This window comes from Salvia splendens, chromosome 8, assembly GCF_004379255.2.
Source record: "Salvia splendens isolate huo1 chromosome 8, SspV2, whole genome shotgun sequence".
Classification (NCBI taxonomy): Eukaryota; Viridiplantae; Streptophyta; class Magnoliopsida; order Lamiales; family Lamiaceae; genus Salvia; species Salvia splendens.
Window position 1 is genome coordinate 6,151,737 of NC_056039.1, and position 24,929 is coordinate 6,176,665.

Sequence of the window (24,929 nt, forward strand, 5' to 3'; positions counted from 1 at the left end):
AAAAAGAAAAAAAATGCCAACCGCCAATAGAAACGCGCCACGTTGCCCAGCTCGCTGGCACGGACGTGTTCTTAGCTAAGAGCAGCGCCGTGCCCGCGGCAAGAGCGCAGCGGCGGACAGCGGTGCCGTGCCGCTGGAACGGACGGACGGACAGCGGTGTGCTCTCCGTTGTGGATGCTCTTAGAACTCACTTTAGTATGTTTCATATTATTAATATTTTAAAATTTTAATTTGATTCACTTTTTATTAGTATAGTATATAAAATAATTTTAATATAAATTTCTATTTCATTAACAAATACGGTGTACATTTTAAAGTAAGAAATAAAAATCCCACTTCTTACGTTCAAGAATAAATATCTTCGACTAGGAAAAGTAGAAAAAAAATTAATGAAATATGAATTTCAATTCAATATATTATTTTTATAACAAAATGTGATTAAAATTAGTTGGTGAAATGCGAGTTTTATTTCAGGGGAGCAAAAAAATACATGAGCAAAAATTAAGAAATTAAGAAGGGTTTAATGAAAAGTTAGGTGTAGAAACCAGGGGGGCATTTTCCCCTTCAAGCTATATACTAGATTCTAATTTTTTGCAAATAGTAAAAGTAAAATAAAAAAATTTGTTACGGTATTTTAAATGGAAATTTTACAACATTTCCATTTAAAATGTTGTAAAACGTGAATTTGGAAATTTTAGAGGATCAATATGTCGAATTCTGATAATTGTACATACAAAAAGTTGCTTCTGTAACATTGTTAAAAATAGATAGATAGCCATCATCTTATCTGAATCTTGTCAAACTTAATCATCTAAAATTCAAAAGAGTATCTGATTTTTGAAAGTCGAATTTTTTAGGTTCATTAAATTTGAAGTTGAATAAATACGTAGTAGTACAAAAAGTTTCCAGCAAGCCATCCTTGTAAGCTCTCTAATCACCCTGCAGCTTAAATAATCAAATACATCAAAACGTCCATTACTATAATACTATGCCAGATGAGGCAAAACGATAAACCCTTTATTAACCGCATCATAAAATTTGAATTTCCACCAGATTCCCCAAGAAAATCGACCCTGTGCTCCTGTGTTTTGGCAGTGATCAAGCCGCAGAAGGTGAGTGTCGAAATATGTCCTGTATGTCAAGGATATCAGCAAGGACACCCACCGCAGTAGTGTCATTGCCTGCTCCAGCACCTTGAATAACCAGTGGTTGTTTGCTATAGCAGCGGCTATATATCTCGACCTGCACTTGAAAATAGAGAACGAATAAAATCCCTTCATACTATCAAAATTTAAGGGGCGGTTACTCTACGTCATAGACTAGATTGACAATGCGTATGATTGCGCATTTGATGGTGATACGGATAGTCTAGCCAAGTGAGTGCAGCAGGATAGTTCCACAAATCTAGCTGATTGGTTAGTTTGTTCAAGCTAACTGATGGAGAAGATATGGGAGAAGAAATAGGCAATCTTGTTAAGCTTGTTATTTGATTTGTTTAGCTGCATTAATCGTCTATAAATATTGAGATTCTTAGGAGATAGAAATAATCTTGGAAGTAAGATCAGTTTAGGACGGCGGTAGCCGTAGGCCTCTGCGGAGGATTTATATTTTTATTTTCTTTTCTTTCCATTCCTGTTCTGTAATCCTTCTTCATAATTATTCGAGAGTTTCATTCCAAATTTGTTGGGTAATCCTTTGGTGCATTTTATTCAAGCAGATTGTGTGAGTGAGTTTATAAGATCGAGCACCTCTCGTGCTTGATTTAAACGAGTGACAGCCTTTACTCCTAACAATTGGTGCGGTGAACGATGGTGTCTCTGCATAACACAGACACCCGTTTGGATGGTTTGGAGAAGGTTGTCGGTGATCTGGAGAAGAAGACGGAGACGTTGGCCACTATGGTCAATGAATTGAAAATTCAATGCCTGAAAATGGACGAAGGTGTATCGGTGCTGGGGTCTCAACTCAAGAAGTTCAGGGTGGAAATGCGGGCTGCTTTCTTTTACGGGAATCCGAACAGCACTACTGGTTTGTTCCCTAAAGATTCGTCTAACGAGCACGGCTCAAACACGAAAATTCCAGGTGGCACACCACCAATCACAATCCCCACATTCGACGGATCCAATGCGATCGCGTGGCTCGCACGGACTGAACAGTACTTCCTGGTCTCAAAAATTCCACTGGAAAATAGCGTGAGTGTTGCCATGGAAGCCTTGGCAGGCCCGGCCTTACCATGGATCCAACTCCTTATGCGACGAATTCCCACTCTATCTTGGGACCGTTTTACGCAGGAAATGATGAAACGTTTTGGTGATTCAATAGCATGGAAACCCAAGAGTGTTGCTGTTCGCCAAGAGATACCAACTATTACCACGTCAGCAATCCACACTGATATCAACACTAAAGCGAGCAATAGAGTGTCCCTGCCCTTGGCGGTACAACAGCCCATTCCACCTCCAGTTTTGGTGCCTCTACCATCTCCTCCCTGTCCACCTACACTAGCAAAGGTGACAACACCGATGTTGTCCTCTAGTCCGCCTACAACAGCCAAGGAGAATACTCTACACGCCATCCAACAGCCCCTACCTATACAACAAATGTGCACCCCCTTGACAGTACAACAACCCATTCCACCTCCAGTGTTGGTGCCTCTACCATCTCCTCCCAGTCCACTTACACCAGCAACTCTACCTACACTAGCACCAGTGACAGCACCGCTGTTGTCCTCCTCCAGCCCTGATATTCTGCAGTTTCAACCTTCCTTCTTGCCTCTGTTGCAACATTTCGATCCTGCGGCTGCTGCTGACCATGCCAAACTCATGGTTTCCTCTGGTCCGCCTACAACAGCCATGGTTTCAGCACCACGGTTGTCCTCCAGCCCCAATATCGAGCGTGGTTTAGTTTTTGCTTCTGTCCACCAGTCTATGCAGTCGATGGTCTCCTTTCCGGACCCCCCACATGCAGCAGTTGGCGCTCCATTCTCCCATCTGGCCATGTTGTTATTCCTTCATATAGTTGGCAATCTTCTATGGTTCAATGCTCTGGCTACTACCCAAAAGTATGAGTTTGAACCTCCACCAGACGAAGTACTTGGTTTCAATTTAGACCTCAGCCTTGAGGGCAAGGCTGTTTTGAGGGTGAGGCAGTTGATACGGATAGTCTAGCCAAGTGAGTGCAGCAGGATAGTTCCACAAATCTAGCTGATTGGTTAGTTTGTTCAAGCTAACTGATGGAGAAGATATGGGAGAAGAAATAGGCAATCTTGTTAAGCTTGTTATTTGATTTGTTTAGCTGCATTAATCGTCTATAAATATTGAGATTCTTAGGAGATAGAATCATCTTGGAAGTAAGATCAGTTTAGGACGGCAGTAGCCGTAGGCCTCAGCGGAGGATTTATATTTTTATTTTCTTTTCTTTCCATTCCGGTTCTGTAATCCTTCTTCATAATTATTCGAGAGTTTCATTCCAAATTTGTTGGATAATCCTTTGGTGCATTTTATTCAAGCAGATTGTGTGAGTGAGTTTATAAGATCGAGCACCTCTCGTGCTTGATTTAAACGAGTGACAGCCTTTACTCCTAACAGATGGATCGAGCAACACAAATTCCTCTATTTTCTGTGTATATCTAAACTATGTCCGCCTCCAGTTGAAATAATGGAATAACTTCATACTAAGGATTGAAGGGGGTTGGGGTTTGGGGGGTTTTGGGGGGGGGGGGGGGGCAAAAGAGATCGTTCAATTACACAAGAGAACTAAGTTCAAAGCAGTAAGTGGACAGAAAAAAATCGCTGTCATATAAACAAACATAAAAAAATCTAAAGTAGTATAAATTCAAGCCAAAAAACTGCTTCGCATATCAACTTCCCTATTGCATGAAGAGAGAATACAGTTTTCAATAACTATATGTTATAAATGAAAATTACCAAAGTTTTGATCTACATTTAAATGTTTACATATATTGTGGAAGCATGTTGTATAACTAGTTAGGATAGAAATTGTATCGAGGGCATGGAAGGAGAATGGGATGTGAATCATAAGTGTGAAATAACTGAATGTGGATATTGATGAAAGAAATACTTACCACATTATCACTACCCTGTAATCGACCCAGGGCTGAATCTTTTGAAACTTCTTGTAAACCAACTCCACACCTGCCAGAGGTGTAAAATGGATGTCAAATAATAAATTGTTATGGTGACAAGGATAGAACCAAGAACTAACCAGGAGTAGACAATAGCTTATTATAAGAGCATTTATAAGTTTGTCTCTCTTCCTTATGTGGCAATAGTACCAAGTACTATGTAATAAGAAGATACCTAGACTCTTCGATCAGACAAACATAGCGCAGAACATTTCCATTTGAAACAGCACTTTCTATGCGTTTTTGGATAGCTTCATCAAGCAAGGGGAGGCCTTTTGCCAAAAATTCATCTAGGGGCATATTAGCAGGTCCCATTTTTTCTGGATACAAACTCTCAACCTGAGGAAATACACTTGTTTTAAATATCTTGTTCTGAAGAAATCTAGAAAAGGTTGCAATCGGGCTGATAGCAGGAACCAACCTTGATACTGTCCAACTCAATACGATGTCCAAGAAGTCGTGCAAGGATTAGTGCCTATTTATACAGAAATACGATTGGTTAAGTACCTTTTGAAAGCAAATATGGGATGTTTTCTTCTAAATTGAATAGGTTATGCAAAAGCTTTAGAGTGGAGATTATGCATTATGCATCAGCTGTGCTCTTCTAACACTGATACACTATCTTCTTCCTTCCCCTGTCTGGGTTGCAATCAAATAATAACTATGGCATCTTATAAGGATAGTATATAAGCAGACTTGCATGGTTCTTGTTGAATGTTGATGAAATAATTAACTTTGCCAGCATCCTATTTCAGAGACTTGACAGCATTGAGCTATGATGAAGATGCAGATATGAAACTAATTATTCTGATAATTTCTAGAAAAGTCATTGCAGATGCAACACTTATAATGAGTGTCACGCCTACAACCCAAAATGAATATCTATCATCAACTTTCGAATCAACAAAAACGTTTTATGCCAATGTCAGCTAAACTGAGAAGACAAAGCTTACAGACCTTTCTAGCTACATCCATCCCGCTGAGATCATCCCGAGGATCTGAGAGAAAATATTAACCTTGAAGTCAGAATAGACCAAGAAAACATAACATAATAGGAAAGGGTCACCAATCTTGCATATGAATATGCAAAACAAAGAGCCTGTCTGAATTACATTTCTGAGATCTGAATGAAATATGCAATATCCTACTTGGCCCATGTTGAATACAAGTACATATTACAGACGATTTAAAATGTGTAATCTAAGGATTCTACGTTATTTGACATTATGTAAATCCCTTCTAGAAAATATATGTATTTATAACAATATATCCAGATATTAAGTTTAAAGGTGTCTTTCTTTTCCAAATTCCAATGCAGCATGCAAGGCATTCCCCATACCAAAGAATAATTTATAAATCACATAGTGAAGAATCCATGCAGGCCTTAGATTTCCTATCTTGATCATAATCTAGCAAGAATTTCCAAATATACGTCACAAAATTACCTGTAACAACCTCGAACGAAAAAGCAGAGATTTGTAAATAATTTAGAAATACAATAATCCAATTTACCAGGTTCAGTGAATCCAAGCTTTTTTGCGGAAGTGACAACTTCGCTAAAGGGTCTTCCGCCTTCAACCTCACTCATCACATAGCCCAGGGTACCTTGTAATCAGAAGAATGAAATGTTTCCCAACCAGGCAACCATAAGTTAATAATTAATTACTTAGAAGAACAGAACAGGGCCTAAACACAAAGAAAAGATAGTGTCAAACAAGGAAACAAGAGCATACCACTCAAACTTCCAATGATACGATTGATAGGATCTCCTGATGAAAGCATACGATTAATAGTTGCTATGACAGGAAGACCTGCACCAACCTAACATGAAACATGATTTAGACAGGAGTTATGCTTCACAACTCCCTGAAGAGCTGATATATAAAAAAAATTGAAACTTTAGAAAGCAAAGCAACATGAGCATTCAGGAATGTGCAACCCTTCGAGCACCTCAATCACAGAATAAAAAATCTAATTGGTTCCTTATCACAAATACTGGAATTTGTTATTTATCTCCATTGCAAAAGTCTTTTAGAGATAAAAGAAAAATATAATGAAGAAAAGCAGTTAATGCAAAACATTTGCAAGATAAAGATCTTGAGTTTGACTGTGAGGTAGAACCTAGCTAAGACTTGTAAGAGTCTGGATTTATTGATTTGCTACATCTCAACATAAAATTGTGTTTGCAAAACTTTACGGCTCCAGTCCAATGTCCAAAGTTGATGTTTAGAAACACTTACAGTTGACTCGTGTCTAAGGCGTCGAGGTTGCGAGACCAACTTGTCATAATATTCCTGCATATTATTGGGAAAGCGATTGATTAGCTATGCAGAAATCTTGGTTACTACCTGAAGAAATATCAATGATTCAATATTGTTGTAGAAGATGACAACAATGTTACCGAACAAGTACCAAATATAGTGCAAAATAAAAGATGTGGGAACAAATGGAGAGTAAAAAAAGTTACAATACCAATGGAGAAGTAAGTGGTTTCTTGTTCGCCAAGACCACACAGCCGTCCAAGTTAATCACTTGACTCAGCAGCCCAATAGTTTCAGAGCTCGCTGAGCAGTCAATTAGTGCAAGACCTATCAAAACAGGCATGTGGTGCATAAAGTTTGAATTGATGTAGTCAAATTATAGTTATGTAACAACGAGGAGATAAATTATATGCTAGAAATATGACTTACAAACACAAAATAACTAGCAAAATTTACTCTCCTACATTCTATGCCTTGTTACCCCCTTTCTCCTATCTATGATACTGCACAAAATTCATGTCAGTGCTAGCTGTGATAACGTATTGTATACCACGCAATGCATATATATTACTCCATGATCCAACTAAATCAAGAAGAAAATAGGTTTAAAAGAATAACTACACGAAGAGCTTTGATCAAATCAAGCTCGTAAACAAAAAGGTTGAGCCATATCCTACCACTTGAACTACGTAGAGCAGTAGCAACATCAATCACTTTCCTCCCAATTTCTTCACCGGAATACACTTGACATTCGCCTTCATTTTCACAAAAATGATCAACAACTCTTGTCAAAACAGGTAACAAATAAGTGAAACGAACTCAGCTAACCAGTTTTGGTAAGATCGAGGAGAGAAGAGCCGTTGGACTTAATCTCGCAAAGTTGCAGCAAAAAATCATCACGGAATTCGGAGGTCAAAACATCCGATATAGCCACCATAGATTTACTATCACACACTCCCACCACCCTTAACCTCACCCCCTGCAAAATTCAATTACATTTTTATACTCCTCAGTGTTTTCCCTTCAGAGTCGCATACATAACAACAAATGCGTGATTGAAAAGGAGAAACCTGTTGGGAGTGGAGAGGGCGACAAGAGATGACGTGGCGGAGGAGCTGGCGGCCGACGCCGCCGCAGCCCATCAGCAGCAACGGAATGCTGGCCATTTTCCAATCACTCTGGTTTGCTTTATCTCTACTGTTTATCTGAATTGTTTGACTATTCAGGTTTTGTAATTTTATTGAGCAATTTGAGGCAGCTCGACTCCGATGATTGAACTGTTCTTGGAGTTCGATTGAGGGGATTTATTTTCTTTCGGTTTTTCTCTATTAATTTGAAATTAGTGTGTAATTTCATAGGATTAGGTTATACTTAAGCATTTATACTGTTTTGAATTATCAGAATGGAAATTGAAATTTTGTTTTCTTTAAACGGGTATTGAACTTTTATTTTCTTTAAACATGGCAATGATAATCTATTGAGAATTAGAGAAATACGAAATATAAAATTATTTTTCGAGAATAAGACAAATACTAGTAGTAGCAGTACTAGTTATTAGAATGTCCCAAAGAAAAAAAAAACTTTCTTTTAGAATAAAGAAACACCCTAAACTCGCTAGCATCGACAAAATTAGATGAAATTCTAAGAATCAGACAAATAATGCTCTTAAAGGATATGCACAATTGAAAGAGTTGTTAATTATAGAAGAATGAAAAGTTTTCATTTCTCAGATTGGTCTGTCGTACAAACTCAAATCAATATCTATAACAATACTCCTCCTAGAGAAGTGTACATGCATGTATGTAAAAACAACTTAATTTTCAAAAGTAATTGGATCGATAGCTTAAAGCTTTGAAGTTTTCATAGTCAATACAATTGGGCATACCGACGTTCGGTGGATGTGATGCGGGTAAATTGAGACAATATTTTGACGCACTACTATTTACAAACTCGTTAGTTCGCACGTTTGTATCTATTTTGGCTGTATTTTGAATTCATAAGCGATATTCACGCCTTGAAATTGTTCTCATTTCTCAATTATATAGACTTTTTTTAGTATTTTAGCTAAGCGCATAGGCCACATCTGGCCTAGTAGAAATCATGGCATACATAATAGATCCTATAGCCGAAGCATACGAGATCCTTTTCATGATGTCTCTTTCTTTGTCATTAGAAGGACAATCCTTCTTTGACAATATAATGCCATGTCCCATAGGAAGAAAACCTTTCTTAGAATTCTCCATTGAGAAGCGTCTTAGCAACTTGTCTATGTAAGTGGATTCCTAACATCCTATTTGGTCTATCTCGATAGATCTTAATTCCAAGGATGTAGGAAGCATCACCCAGATCCTTCATCATAAAGGAACTAGACAACCATTCTTTCACGGATTGCATCATGGAAATATCGCTTCCCATAATAAAGATGTCATCAACATATATGATAAGGAAGACAACGTTACCATTCTCACGTTTACTATAAACACATGGGTCCTCTTTGCTTCTGACAAAACCAAACGATTTGATTGTTCTGTCAAAACAAATATTCCAACTCCTCGAAGCTTGCTTAAGTCCATAGATGGACTTTTTTAGCTTGCACACTGCATTCGGCCTTTCTTTCGATACAAAACATTGGTTGTGTCATATAGACATCGCCTTCTAATTCTCCATTGAGAAATGCGGTTTTGACATCCATTTGCCAAATATCAAAGTTGTAGTATGCAGCTATTGCAAGTAATATCCTAATGGACTTGATCTTAGCAACTGGCGAAAAGGTTTCATCATAGTCAATGCCTTCGCGCTGACTATAACCATTTGCCATAACCTAGCCTTGTAGGTTGGTATTTTGTCATATGCATCTCTCTTCTTTTTGAAGATCCATTTGCAACCTATGGGGTAAACCCCATCTGGCAAGTCAACTAGTTCCAAGACTAAGTTGAAGTACATCGAGTCCATTTCAGATATCAAGGCTTCAAGCCACTTCTCTCGATCGATGTCTAACACGCCTCGGTATAAGTCTTAGGCTCATCATCTAAATCAACTTCATCATCTTGGTTCTCAACCATTAGATTCAGTCTCTCAGGTGCACGACGAATCCTTCTAGGCCTATTGAGTTGGTTTTACTCTGGTTCAGGCTGTTCATTCTGTATGTGAGAAGGTTCAGGAATGTCACTATGATCTTCTTGAGGTAGAGGTGATGCAACTATTGTATCATCTTGTCTTTGATGCATCTCATTGTCTTGAGGTGGTCCTTCGAGAGTCTTTCTAAGGTCCTCTCTAAGAGTAATTTCCCCTCCCAATAGATCATCAAAAACTCCCACTGAGTTATTGTCCAATCCAGTGGATAATAACTCATCCTCATTGTTAACTTGTGGTTCTTGAATTTCTTCAAGATCTACTGTATTTTGACCTTGTTCCTTGCAGACATAACTGTCTTCAAGGAACGTCACATTCCTTGATGTTATCACCTTGTGATTTTCAGGACAGTAGAAATCGTACCCTTTAGTTTCTTTAGGATATCCCACAAAATAACATTTCTCACTTTTAGTTTCCAATTTATCAGTCATCATTTTCTTAACAAAAGCTGGACAACCCCAGGTCCGGATATGGTTAAGACTTGCTTTCTTGCCACACCATAACTCATATGGTATTTTCTCTACTGATTTAGAAGGAACCCTATTTAGAATGTAAATAGCCGTTAGCAAAGCATGACCACATAGAAATAAAGGGAGACTAGCTAAACTCATCATGGATCGAACCATATCTAATAATGTTCGGTTTCTCCTTTCAGATACTCCATTCATTTGTGGTGTACCAGGAGGTGTCCAGTCTGACTGAATTCCATGCGATTTCAAGTAATCAAGAAATTCTCGGCTCAAGTATTCCCCTCCTCGATCTGATCGAAGAGTTTTGATACTTTTCCCAAGCAACTTTATACTTAAACTCTTTAAATTTCTCAAAGGCCTCAGATTTGTGTTTCATAAGATACACATATCCATACCTTGTCAAATCATCAGTGAAAGTAATGAAGTACGAATAACCACTTTTTGCTTGAGTTGGAAACGGTCCGCACACATCTGTGTGGATCAACTCTAGCACATCATTAGCACGCACCCTTTCCCAGAAAGTGGCTTATTAGTCATCTTTCATTTGAGACAAATTTCACAAGCACCATATGATTCAAAATCAAATGAATTTAGATAGTCTAACTTTCGCAATCTCGCTATCCTTTTCTCATTGATATGACCAAGTCTACAATGCCAAAGATAAGTAGCATTATCCGTATTACATAGCTTAAGTCTTTTATTTTGCACATTGAGAATGTTCCGTTTGTATTCAAGCATATATAATCCATTCTCTAAAGAGGCATTTCCATAAAACAATCCATTATTATAAAACGAGCATCTGCTGTTTGCAAAATGGAAGGAAAAACCTTCGATGTCCAACATCGGAATGGAAATAATACTCTTTGAAATAACTGGAACAAAATAACAATTATGTAAATCTAGTCTATGTCCTGAGGGAAGATCTAATCTATAAGTTCCCACACGTTCGGCAGCAACTTTTGCTCCATTTCCAACACGTAGGTCTACTTCCCCAGGCCTCACTTTCCTGCTGTCAATTAAACCTTGGACATTATTACAAATGTGTGAACCACAAGCGGTATCCAAGTATCCAATACCCAGGATTATGAGTTATTCATAGACATATTTATCTCAATGACAAACATAGCTGAACTCCCACTCGTTGCACCTTGTGCCTTGAGTTTTGGGCAGTCTCTCTGCCACTCCGTGAAATTTGACCTAGTCAATTTGTTTGTTTCCATCATACACTCATAAGATAAGTTTGACATATTATCTGAACAGAAAATAAAACGAAAAGCAAATTAGAAAAGCATATAAAGATCACATTTGTATCACTAATCAAACAAAGGTTTATTGTATTGATTAGCTCCCACTAATTTTAACATATATTATGCCCCCCAAACATAAAATACGAATTTATATCAAATATAAATTTTAGTGGTCCAAGATCCAAGTCTATATTATTGCAGCCCCTGCTTTGGCTGATCATTACAATAATATCACAAGGTAGGCCTCCAAGCCAATTGTAACAACTATTTTGCAATTCTTGGTTTATTAATCCAATTAACATGCATCCATAAACTAATTAGGTCGCTTTGGCGTCACTAAACAATTTAAGCAAGTCAACCCCATCACACGATGTCAACCATGCATCTATGAATGAGCCTAGGCCTTGTAGATTTAGAGTAAACATTTTGGCTTAAAACTCGTGGTCGAAAAGGCTAGGAACATCAAACAATTATGATGGACGATGCGTTTGTTTCAAAACAAGACTTATATTTTATGGGGAAAAGTGTGATACTAGTTCTGTGAATATAATATCTGATATTAAATTTCAAATAATTACTGGGCGCCGCCTACCCAGACATAGTATAACACGACTAAAAATACTGGGCGCCGCCTACCCAAACATAGTATAACACGGACTACACATACTGGGCACCACCTACCCAGACATAATATAACACGGTCTCTAACTACTATAGTTAAATATAAATCAAATAGCATGTTTATCACATATGATATCAAATAATGCTCAACAAATAAAATTAAATTTTATTTTCTAATTAAATGTGGATTTAATAATTATACTAATTCTAAATTAATATAATATATATTTAACAATAATTCAAAATTAATATTAAATGCTCATGTACTGTTATCATTACCAAAGTGATAAACGTAGTACGACTTACTAATCAAATTAATAAGCTCATTTATGTAATTGGAATTTTATTACTATTAGTTCTAAACTAATAAAATATTAAAACTTACAGCCCAACGAAATAGGCACATCATTTAAAATTTAGGTTATTAGAAAACTGAAATCATGGCGGGTTTTTTCTTCTTTTGTACTAGACAAAAGATATCATTCCTCGTTTGTACTGCACTTTTTTTTTGTTCCGGATTTAGGAGAGACGCATGACCCTCATGCGTCTCTTTTTAATGAGACGCATGACTCTAATGCGTCTTTCATAGAGACGCATGAGAGTCATGCGTCTCTCTTTTTTTTCCGTTTTATTTTAACGACGCATGATCGTCACGCGTCTCTATAAAAGACGCATGACTTTCATGCGTCTTTTATTTTTTTTAAATTCCACCGACGACGCATGAGCATCATGCGTCTTATGGAGAGACGCATGAGGCTCATGCGTCTCTAACTTGCTTAAATCTGCAAATCCAGCCAGAATAGGCAGACTACACGAGAGAAAGGGAGGAAGACAAAAATTGGCGATTTCCTTGGCGATTTCTTGGCGATTCCCGTCGTATTTCGGTAAGTTTCCTTCAATCTTTCAACATTGCTCCCTTATTTGTAGTTTATATGCATATTATTAGGGTTTTTGATAAATTTATTGTAAACTTACTATATTAGGGTTTATTGAAAAAAATTGTCTTTAATTGTTGTATGTATATTTTTGCAGAAATCATGCAAGTATTCGTGAGTTTATATTGGGGTGGAAGAATATATCAACTTCCTCATGTGGGCATTTGTTATGATCCTCCTCGTGCGAGATCTTCCATCGTAATAGATTCATGTGTTTCATTATCTGAATTAGTTGCAATGATATGTGCTAAGATAAGAATAGATTCCAACCAACACTTCATCGAAATATCTTGGAGGCATTGTTTCTTGGGTACCGGTACGAGTTATGTATGTACTGCGGTTGACAGTGATCAAAGTGTGTTTTATATGTTCAATGCGGCTCTAAATTCTACTCGGCATATTGAATTATTTGTTGAGTATTCGTCTGTTGGAAATGCCTTAATCCTACCAATTGTTGATCATGGTGTTGGATCATCTACGAGGTTTGAACCTATGAGCATCGATTGTCTCTATGAACGACGCATGAGGGTCATGTGTCTTAGGTAGAGACGCATCTCCCTCATGCGTCTCTAACTTGCTTAAATCGCAGAACAGGCAGAAATACACCCATCTACTGATCCAACAATCAATTCACACAATACTCCTATCACAACAACCAATTGAATTGAGTTTGCAATCCAAATAAATTATAAAAAACACAACAATGTAGTGATTGAGTTTGCAATCAAAATAAATTATTCCGGATAAAACACAACAATCTAGTGATTGAGTTTGCAATCAAAATCACCCAAAATATTGCAATCTCCAACAAATCATCTAATCAAAATAAATTATTCCGGATTACAGTTTCTACTTATACGACGACGGAGTGTATTTAGACGGTCCAGTCCCCTTATTCTTCCTCGTTGACAGTCTCTTGTACACTTTACTCATGAGCTTCCCAACCCCGCCGCGGGATGAACCCTCCATAGAAGGTCGAGGGTCGAGATGGATGCTCTGAACCATTTGAAAAATAAACAAGATTAAGCACATCGATCCAATGAAAATAAGAGTGATCGAGCAATAAGTTGAAAATAATACCTGTTCCTCCTCGTTTTCCTCCTCTATGTTGCCAGTTTCTTCTTCTCATGCATCATCCTCTTCGGCAGGTTGTACGGGAGGCACGATCTGGTAATTCTGGAAGAATGAATCGACCGACGCTCGGGCTCCACTCCATTGCTGCATGTCTTGACTTTGTGAATATGGGCGACGAGTCCAATCGGGCTCCGGCTGGCTAGGAGAATACTGGGGACGCTCCCACTGTGACTGGGACTCATGCTCCGGGTATGCATACCACTGGGGTGGGTCAGGCTCTTGATACTGCGGCTCTGGTGCGGCATAATCGGGCAACGGCTGGGACATCCTAAACTGCTTTGTGTAGCCGTGTCCCCCAGTCCGAACACCAGGCACTCCACGACGCCGTGGCACTACTTCTGGTTCATAAGGCATGACCACATCCTGATGTTGCGAAGCGGGGTACTCCATGACATCAGCGTTGTTCGTAGATTCGAGGACATTCTTCACAATTTCTCGAATCTGGCGCACTCGTGGGTCCATTTCGTCTTGCGTAGTTAAATGGAAAACCTGCTGAAAACCCTCAACCTAGACAAAAAAATGATACACGTATCAATACTAAACAATCTATATCACATGAAAGCATATAGTTTAATATAACAAACTTACAAATAGTCTCATCGAAGCAGCCGACTCGTTCATCCCACCCGTGGCCCGTGTCCCAGGCTAAGTCATGTACGTCACGGTAATCCTGTTATACCACGCCATATACCCCGGGTTCATGGGAATATTCATGGACATCGGTACGGCGTTTTCGGCAGCTTGGAACCTCTCGTACCTCATGTCCCACTCCCCAATGTAGAACTGATGCGTGTTTGCCCAGTTGTTGCCCTTCTTGCCACGCCGATCATTTTTGCCCAAATGATCGGCGTTCCTTAGCATCCTATCTACGTAATGCGGTATATCCTGATACCGATTGAACTGTCGGCGCACTCTTCCAGGCTCATGGGCCTCGACATAGGCCCAACATACCAAGTAGGTTTCGCACAAAGAGCATCCATTCACATCATTGCAGTAGTCAGGCAGTATGCAAGGTGCGTATGACGTCCAGATAAACTACAAAACAACAATGCAAATGCCAAATTAATTTCATAATAAGTTCATAAATGAAGTCTAAACTGAAAGAATATTCACCTGGCCAGGTCTAATCAGAGATATTTGGTCACGGTAATGCTCAACCGAGTATCTAGGAGCATTTCCTATCTGTGTTGTTCCTTTCCACCTATACATAAAATTGATGTAAGAAAATAACCCAATATGCATTAATAAATAAATACTTAGGTATATACCTGGCGCCACATGGTGTATATGGCTCGTGCACAACTGGTCCTATGAACGCAGGCCTCAATGTGGGCATTCTTTCCCACGCCCATAGCTGCAGAAGGATCATAGGCCCGCCCAACTCTTTTCTCTTATCCATGGAAGCCTCGCACAGATAATGATAAAGGTAGGCCAATGCCGCACTTCCCCAACTAATATTCTTCACCTCTTCCGGATCCCCAAGCCCATTCAACCACATAAATGGCACCTTACAGCCCGTGGTGTCCGGTAGAATGAGACCTCCTAATAAAACTAGGGCATGGATACGTGCCCTTTGGATGTAAACGTACGTAGGTAGGTCATCACCCAGTGGCATCCTAGTCTGGTTGATGAGCGCGGTCATCAGCAAACCGCCTTGCTTTGTCTCTGTGGATGAATCTGGTATCCATCCCAGCAGATCGCGGCACTTGCTGGTCCAATCTGGAAAGTTGTCATGATAGTCACGACCTGTGAAAACGAGACCATCCGCCCTCAAGCCCCAGATGGCTTGCACATCTTCCAAGGTGATCGTCGTCTCACCGATCGGTAGATGGAATGTGTGTGTCTCCGGCCTCCAACGCTCAATCAACGCCGTGATCAGCTCATTGCCGACCTTCATTGGCTTCCCACAATCGATCATGCCTTTGAAACCAAAGACGTCAAGCCAATATCTTACATTCTCATGAATGTCGACGTCCCAAGTCTTACTTTCAGTCCTTCTGACTTTAAATACTTGGGTTGTTCCCTCTTTCATGAGTTTATTTGAAATGTGATTTTTTTGCAGATTTAAGACGGACGGGTCTTCGGGTCCATACAATAAATGTCCGGTAGAACTTGAAGTCGCCATCTAGTATAAGTACATATTCACAAAACAACAATTACAAACTCACAATGGCATGTACAAATAACATAATATAACAAGAGAACAACGAGTGATAGGGTTGCAAGTGTAATGAGTTAGGTTATTTGTTATAAACCCTAATTTACAACCAAAATCACAACATCAATCATCTAAAACATACCAATATTATACAATAGCATGAATTTAGCCACTAAAATCCATTACAATTAACTAAACAACAAAAAAATCAACCAAATTGGAGCTATTTGTTATAAACCCTAATTTACAAATATTAGGGGAAATCTAATCAATCTATTCAAATTAACAACAAATAAGGAAGGAAGGTAGAAGGATTGAACGAAACTTACCGGAACACGAGTGGAAATCGTCTTCTTCGCCGAATCAGAAAGAAAAAATCGCCACCAAGTTTCGTCTGCGTCGTGAATGAGAGCTACTGCCTTCGCTGGTGTTTTAATTCGAAGTTAGAGACGCATGAGCCTCATGCGTCTCTCCATAAGACGCATGACGCTCATGCGTCGTCGGTGGAATTTAAAAAAAAAAACGCATGAAAGTCATGCGTCTTTTATAGAGACGCATGATGATCATGCGTCGTTAAAATAAAACGGAAAAAAAAGAGAAACGCATGACTCTCATGCGTCTCTATGAAAGACGCATGAGAGTCATGTCTCTCATTAAAAAGAGACGCATGAGGGTCATGCGTCTCTCCTAAATCCGGAACAAAAAAAAGTGCAGTACAAACGAGGAATGATATCTTTTGTCTAGTACAAAAGAAGAAAAAACCCAATCATGGCCAAGCCACTTTCGTCTTTTGAGTTATCTTCTTCCACACGTTACCCAGTACGTCCAGAGCCTCCCTACACTGCCTCACCATCGCCGTTGCTGCCTAGTAGCAGCGTGCCAGAGGGTTTTACCCTGCCATGTCTCCCAGCAACGTCTCCGGGATGCTACTCACGCCGTCACGGTGTTATGCCAAGCAAAACTCAGTATCGGCGCATCGCTCAGCGAATGAGAATAACTCAACGCTCAGTCATTGAGCGCCGATAAGACGTGTAGAGGAAGATGAAGTTTGAATTTTGGATTTTAAACATAAATTTTCGAAAACACTAAGAGGAGATTTCTGAATCTAAAACTCCCAACAAATTTACGTTGTTGAAAAACATTGACAAATCATGGTTTAAAAGGATTTTACCATTGAAATCTATTTAGTTTTTATTTTCCAAACGATTCGAAAATTTTTGAAGTCAAACTCCAAAATTAGTTTGCAATTTTAGGTAATTTTCACAAAAATTCTTTTGAATGAATTGAAATCTAATTTCAACTTCCAAACAATTACGGAACCAGTTCTTATAATTTTGAAATCAAATTCAAAGCAGACCAATCACACAATTCTGATTTCTAAAATTATTCCACGATTAATTACATTACAAAATTGATTAAGAATCGAGCCCTGGACTCTGATACCACTGTTAGGAATTATTGTATTCATCTAATGAGAGCAGCGGAAATTGCAAACAAGAATAACAGATCTAGATTTATAATCATATTGCAAGTTGAGCACTAATACACAACGAAACTAAATCTTACTTGTTGTTGTGTTTTCTTCTACGATTGTGTCATGCAAGTTGAATCCACTACTATCGAGGTCCATGTGTATTATGATCCCACGTGTATTCTGATCCGATGCCGGAACAATTCCTCGGTACAATCGTTCTATAGAGAAAGCTAGGAACAATTCCTCGGTACAATCGTTCTATAGAGAAAGCTAGGAAATCTCTCGTGAACGTAGCGCCGCTTTTCTCCCTTAGAGAATTAGGTTTTCTGTATCTTCTATTCTCTACAATAGAACATATATATAATAGAATAAATGTAACATTGGACCAAGCCCAACAGAATTATTTCCTATTTCAGCACGATCAGAAGAGGTGGCTTTGGCTGGAAAAATTGGTGGGGAGAGAGAATTGAGCTTGGCATATGAGAGAGAAAGAGAATGGGCTGGCCACTCATTTCTGCGAGTATTACTACTTTCTCTTCTTTTGTTGTGAATCTAGATTTTTGAAATGAATATAAGTGCTGATGTTTTGTGATCATATAAAATGGATAGGAGAATGATAGGTGGCATATACAATTAATGCTCTGGATAACAAAAAAATCTTGGTCGTCGTCGCCCATCATCGTAAATAATGATAATCATTTTCATCGTTCTAAATTAGAAGTAGCACTATTTGGTTTTAATTTTGACCAAATACTTAATAATCTGTAAAGTTTATTTGAAACAGGTCAAACTTTAAACAATTTTGCAACAAATATCCAAAAAATGAGTGTGATATGCAGTTATTGGAATTCTTTAAAATTTCACATTGATGAATTAAAAATAAACTAAAATATAGATGAATAATCTATTGTGCCCTGATTAGTGTGCTTGTTGGGCACATGAATGATTTGAATAATCAAATGAATGATGGAGTAGATGTTTTATTGGAGCAACAAACTGATATAAGTTAATGAGGGATTGCAAGGTATTAAGGTCTTAACAAGTTCTATAAACTTATAAAGGGGTATAATGAAAATGTTTGAAATCCATATTTAATAGAGTATAGTAGTACTATTCTTTTTACTGGTTATTCATAATTTGTTGTTTATTTTTGCATTTGTCTATTCTAATTAAATGTAATTAAAGTCTTATATTAACGCCCTAACATCACGAAAACTTTCAAAAAAATTTTTTTTTCATAATTATATATTTTCAATCAATATGGCAATAGAGTTTATGGAAGCAAATTTTTAGCAACTACAGGAGAAAAAATGAAAATATTACTACTAGCCAAATAAATAAAAAATCCCCAAAAGAATTTGAATAAGAAAACCCTAAATCCCCAAATTCCCCTCTCTCGTCACCACCCTCCCAAATTCCCAATTCATCGCCATTCACACGCGCTATGCTTACCGCCTAATTATCACATCCGGAATTCTAGGTATTTCTCTGCTAGAACATGGCGGAAACGCTGGATAGGACGCCGAACCAGACATCGCCGACGCGTTCGAGGTCGGTGACGGAGACGGTGAACGGGTCGCACCGGTTCGTGATACAGGGATACTCTCTGGCGAAAGGCATGGGCGTCGGTAAACACATAGCGAGCGAAGAATTCACGGTGGGAGGGTACAAATGGGCCATTTATTTCTACCCCGACGGCAAGAACCCCGAGGATAACTCCACCTACGTCTCGGTGTTCATTGCACTGGCGAGCGAGGGTACTGATGTGCGGGCGCTCTTCGAGCTCACGCTCATGGACCAGAGCGGGAAAGGGAAGCATAAGGTGCATAGCCATTTCGATAGGTCGCTCTAGAGCTGGCCATATACGCTGAAATACCGCGGTAGCATGTGGTGAGTTTATCGTTTCCTTATCGTTCTTGCATCAGGATGTTCCTATCTGGTGCCCTGCTTGGCGTGAAATGGATGATGAGTTGCTGAGATTATGTGATTTTATCTGAATTGATTCTTTGATGTTTATCTTGCCTCTTCCTTTTTGGTCTTCTTTATATTTTGGGCATGCTAATTCTATGAGTTGAGATATAGGCTGCAATTTTGTTTATCAGTAGATTTCTCTGTGGTATAAATCTTTGTAAACGGGTTGGTGTCATCATACATCAGCCAGCTTCTATTGTTTCTTGGGATGAAGCTGGATTATACCCTACATGAAGTGCATGTGTCCCAGTTTAGTGACTTTAGTTGCATTACCAAGAGGGTTTAGACTTGGTGCTAACTGGTTCGATATACTATATTTTATCAAGTTGTGGGGAAATTCTCCTGATAATAGAAAAGAGCTTAAATTTCTTACTCACGCACGTTTTGGCCAACACAAACAGACAAACTGTTTGGTTATAGATCGTGATTTTTTAACTCTATTTCCCTGTATGATCAATCCTGGACTATAGGTCAGTGCCATTTAATATTGGAATTACACGAATAAAGGAAAAACTTCCTTGTTGGGTTAAATAAAAAGTGGTTTATGTTGCACTATCAGGTTTATAAGATTAGCTCCACATTTGGTAACACATTTTTAATTAGTTCCTCCAGCATGTTTTAGTACCTAGTAATCTATATCAAAAGATGTAATAAAATTCTTATCACAGATTTACAGATTGTGTTGATTTGGGCCGAATGCATTTTCTGAATCATATCAATATTCTGTAATTGGGTAAATTTGGTGGTCTTCCTTTCTAATACCTACGTTTTTAACTTCTTCTGTGCCTTAATGCAGGGGATACAAGCGTTTTTTCAGGAGAGCTATGCTTGAAACATCAGATTTTCTTCGAGATGATTGCTTGAAGATCAACTGTACAGTTGGAGTAGTTGTTTCTGCTACTGATTGTTCTATGTTACACTCTATTCAGGTTCCAGATTCTGATATTGAATCAAACATTGGGATGCTTTTAGAAAACATGGAAGGTTCTGATATCATATTTAATGTATCTGGGGAGAAATTCCATGCCCATAAGTTGGTATTATCTGCTCGTTCCCCAAAGTTTCGGTCTGAGCTCCTTGAAGGAGTGGATATTGAAGTGGAAGAAGTTATGGTACCGGACATGGAACCTAAAGTTTTTAAGGTGAGTAATTGTCATAGTTTTGATCTGCTCTTTCTGGTTCTACTAGGGTAATTATCTTACCTAACAGTAAGCTTTTGCATTTTGGTGATTTGCTATTTCTGCTCTTAAATTAGTGAGGTTGATGAAATGGCTAGCCTGTTCATTTCCATAATGGGGAATGTGGAGACATGCTAATGTTCTTTGATTCACGACAGGCGCTGCTGCACTTTATCTACCGAGATACCTTGGCTGAAGATGAGCTGATAGCATCTAGTTCTTGTTCTACACCTTTGGTAGCTTACACCTTGACTGCAAAATTGCTGGCTGCAGCTGATCATTATGACTTAGAAAGACTCAAAAGGATATGTGAATCTCATCTGTGCAAAGATATTTCTGTAGATTCAGTTACACAAGTACTTTCTTTGGCAGATAGTTATCATGCTGCAGAATTGAAAGATGTCTGCCTTAAATTTGCCACTGAGAACCTGGCAGGTATATAACTTGTGGACTTCTTTCTTAAACCTGTGATTATTTGGAATCTTGTTATTTTTGATATAAGAGGAGATCCTCATTTCATTACCTGGCTCCTTTCCTTGCGACAGTTGCTATTCATTTCATTGTGGTTATCCATAAGATGGTATGGCATTTATAGGCCTATATTAGTTTTGTTTTACTAACACATAAGATTGAGAATGAGATGGAAATCTCCTCTCACTGCAGCGTCAACATATTTTGAAGTTCCATTTCATGGCGCCAATAGAATTTATGCCAATAGACCTTTGATTTGCTTTTCCCTGCTTGTTTTTGAGTATGTATGTATGTCTTCTTACAGTAGCATCCTAACTTGGAGGAAACATGATTCTTCTAGGTGTTGATCTTTAGAGATTTCAGATTTGTGTAAATTTTGCCAATGGCCAAGCTAGTTGTTTGTTTTTATTTAGCGAGTAAAGTAAAATATATTATGAAATTGTCGAAGGAAAGTGCTTCCACAAATTCTTTGACAGGCACTTTACTTTTTTTTATCTTCTTGGACGTTCGCCTCTTTCTTCACCGGCCTTCGCCTTCCACTCTCTTGAGCTTCAACATCGAAGGATTTTTCTACTTTCTTATGAATTGAAACCCACAACTATGTGCCTATTTGTAGATCCCTTTGTCACTTTTTCAATGTAGTGTTCTCAATCATTCATGTTATTCGATTATTTGTTTGTTTATTAGAGATACAGACAGAAAAGTGAATCTGGGTGCTAACATAAGCATTTAGTAGCAAAAGGTAGATTGAAATTTTGAAATTATGCATATGGAGTAGTATATTAACATAAAAATGTGTAAATCTAATAAATCTAGGGGTGATATAAGGTGGATTATTTACAAAAAAACGTACAATTATGATCACACAATAAAAGTTCATTTTTAATTTTCAAATAAAATACTAAGGTATCACGCCACTTATGTTTCATATAATCGGCTAATTCTGCTTCATATTTTCCCTTGTCTCTATACCATTTTTATTCTGTGTTACTATTTCGATTAAAATGTACGACTATTATATATATATATAGGGGAGCATTATTCTCCTTTTCATCTATAAGATCATTTTCTCTTCTTAATATTACGCGTTAGATCGTATGCATCAACGGATCAGATTGATTCTACAAATCCAGTTCTGTGTTGCATTATAGAGTTTGTCTATATGCATTACAGGGGTAATGTTGACATTCAACGGGAAACGAAGTGCCATATTTTGGTAAATGCGAATTCCACGGGATTTGAAACAATCCTTCCCTTCTTCTTTCCTCATTCATTACTTACACAACCGAAGCCACTCCCTCCACTCTCTCCACTATCGAAAACCCTAGATCTCACTCCCCTTTGCTGTTTTTGAAGAATTAGCAGCAGTCCACCAAAATTTCGGCGACAACTAGCAACCGGCGCTAACATCTGCTCCAAAAAACCAACTCCTTTCGACTAGGTATGTTGGAAAAGGGATTTCGGCACTTTTTTTCCGCGATTTTGCAGACGCGAATTGTTAAAATTGAAACTTGGAATATGCCTAGGCTCAGAAATTTCAGGAATAACTTGTTGTTTGTTTATGGATTACTTTGAATCTGTCATGTATACATTGGGTTCGGCTAAATAGACATGAATTCCGGTATCTTATGTTTTTTGGGTTTCTGCCAGATCCAAAATGCTCTCTTATGCCTAAGAGAGGTCGACCGCTCTCTCAAGCATCAGAGGCTGCAGGTAAAATTTTCGTTGCATCTTATGCAATTCAATATCGTATTTGTCGATTGTGTGATAGGGTGTTAGTAACTCTGTTGAATCCGCATTATCCATGTTGTGTGGTGTGGTGACTAAACACACGAAAGGGTTCAGAAGTGCATATTTATATAATGCATTGTGTAACTGTAATCGTGCATTTTTTTTGTAGTAGTGTCTGCATTATAGGCGTGGTATTATTTATACAGTCTAATACATTTTGTGTGTAACACATGTACGTGTTCAATATGGAACATAATTTATATAGACTATGCATTATGGAACATAATTTATGCATTATATTTACCAAATTTTGCAATACACAGGGTATTTGGAGTGTTGTAATATATGCTGGCAGGATGAGTTTTTTTGTATTATGTTGTGTGGGCAATGCATTGTGGAACTGTAATAGTGCATTTTTTGTAGTACTGTCTGCATTATATGCGTGTAATTATTCATATAGTTTAATACATTTTGTGTGTAACACATGTACATTTTCATTTTGAGACAATGCATTATCAAGCCATATGTGAATATTTTAGTAAAGGCTATGCATTATGGAACATAATTTATGCATTATGTTTGCTAAAATATGCATTAGATAGGGTATTGGATGTGTAATATATGGTCAGTCAGGATGAGGTTTTGTTATTATGTTGTGCGGGCAATGCATTGTTAAACTGTAATGGTGCATTTTTTTGTAGTAAAGTCTGCATTATATGAGTGGTATTATGTATATAGTTTAATACACTATGTGTGTAACAAATGTGCATTTTCATGTTGAAACAATGCATTATCAGTAATATTTAATGCATTATGAGGCTGTGTTATGCATTAATTCATATGATATGATAGATTACTTTGTTTGCATTAATATGTAAACATTAATATGTAGGGATGTCAATCGGGCCGGCCCGTCGGGTTTCGGGCCAACCCTACTCGGGTTGCGGGTCAATCGGGTGCGGGCTAATCGGGTTGTGATTTCTTTCGGGTTATAAAAGCTCAGCCCTAACCCTAAAAGCTCGGGTTTCGGGCTAGCCCAGCGGGTTAATCGGGTTGCTACCGATAATATTAACATGCGATCAACCCAATAAATAATTATTAAAATTACTAATATTCATGCAATGTAAAACATTTAATTATGATATATTTGAGATATATGCTTAAACTCAATCATAAACATGATCAAATACTAATATTTCAGATATTTCGTAGAATTTTAAAGCATGTTTTAGAAATTTAAATATTTTTCTTGTGAATTTGAAGTTTTTAATTTATTTATCAATTATTATATTAATAAAAATTCAATATATAATTTGTATATATAATATAAAATTGAAAGTTATTTTTTAGTTAAAATTAATCAATAAAATGTCGAATTAGGAGTAAAAAAAAAGAATAATAGAAACTTTATCGGGTTTTCGGGCCAGCCCATCGGGTTTTCGGGTCTGGCCCTAATGGGTTGCGGGTTAATCGGGTGCGGGCTAATCGGGTTTTGATTTTATCGGGCTAGAAATTTCCAACCTTAACCCTATAAATTTGGCGGGCTATTCGGGCCAGCCCACGGGTTACGGGCTACATTGACATCCCTATTAATATGTAAACATCTTTAAACATAATGTAGTCTACTTTATTGAAAATGTTATGATAGATTTTTTTTTCAATTTCAGAGAAGCGACTAAAATCAGAAATTGACAACGCAGTAGATGATGTTATTCCGGTTGCGTTTGCTAAGAAGTTGAGGGATAGGTTGGCGGAGGGTGTCCCTAGTACGTCCGCAAGTGATGTTGAACAGAAAACGATTAAGAGACGAAAGACTGATCGTCTTTACTGTAGACGAACACCGTCGGAATTTCTAAACTGCTTGAAGCAGTTAAATCCAAGACAGAAAAGGGCAGTTACGGAAATTGGTTTTCGTGCAGTACTCTCTTTTGACATAAAAGAAATCCCTAGCTTTCTTGCTTTTTGGGTGTTGAACGCCCTTAACCTCGCCTGCTGCCAAATATAG

General features: G+C 38.0%; 4 protein-coding genes across 4 annotated transcripts; 2 read left to right on the forward strand and 2 right to left on the reverse strand.

Annotated features, from left to right (window-relative positions):
* Positions 1-834: 834 nt before the first annotated feature.
* On the reverse strand, positions 835-7,744 carry LOC121743481 (homoserine dehydrogenase-like). Its single transcript, XM_042136783.1, has 12 exons — positions 7,473-7,744; positions 7,231-7,381; positions 7,080-7,157; positions 6,614-6,729; positions 6,382-6,435; positions 5,875-5,962; positions 5,654-5,746; positions 5,099-5,139; positions 4,563-4,616; positions 4,317-4,480; positions 4,082-4,151; positions 835-1,242 (listed from the first exon to the last, which is right to left on the reverse strand). Exons 1-12 carry the CDS (start codon positions 7,566-7,568, stop codon positions 1,099-1,101), a joined length of 1,149 nt encoding a protein of 382 aa, XP_041992717.1. The 5' UTR covers positions 7,569-7,744; the 3' UTR covers positions 835-1,098.
* Positions 7,745-13,472: 5,728 nt separating this feature from the next.
* On the reverse strand, positions 13,473-17,715 carry LOC121743504 (serine/threonine-protein phosphatase 7 long form homolog). Its single transcript, XM_042136812.1, has 7 exons — positions 17,666-17,715; positions 16,429-16,523; positions 15,210-16,066; positions 15,055-15,142; positions 14,530-14,976; positions 13,888-14,448; positions 13,473-13,803 (listed from the first exon to the last, which is right to left on the reverse strand). The coding sequence occupies exons 3-5, from the start codon at positions 16,064-16,066 to the stop codon at positions 14,587-14,589; spliced, it is 1,335 nt and encodes a 444-aa protein (XP_041992746.1). The 5' UTR covers positions 16,429-16,523; positions 17,666-17,715; the 3' UTR covers positions 13,473-13,803; positions 13,888-14,448; positions 14,530-14,586.
* A 1,356-nt stretch (positions 17,716-19,071) lies between these two features.
* On the forward strand, positions 19,072-19,425 carry LOC121746190 (BTB/POZ and MATH domain-containing protein 5-like). Its single transcript, XM_042140113.1, has one exon. The coding sequence runs from the start codon at positions 19,072-19,074 to the stop codon at positions 19,423-19,425; it is 354 nt and encodes a 117-aa protein (XP_041996047.1).
* On the forward strand, positions 19,326-24,929 carry LOC121745653 (BTB/POZ and MATH domain-containing protein 4-like). Its single transcript, XM_042139636.1, has 5 exons — positions 19,326-19,463; positions 20,341-20,686; positions 20,881-21,157; positions 22,844-22,906; positions 24,592-24,929. Exons 1-5 carry the CDS (start codon positions 19,459-19,461, stop codon positions 24,927-24,929), a joined length of 1,029 nt encoding a protein of 342 aa, XP_041995570.1. The 5' UTR covers positions 19,326-19,458.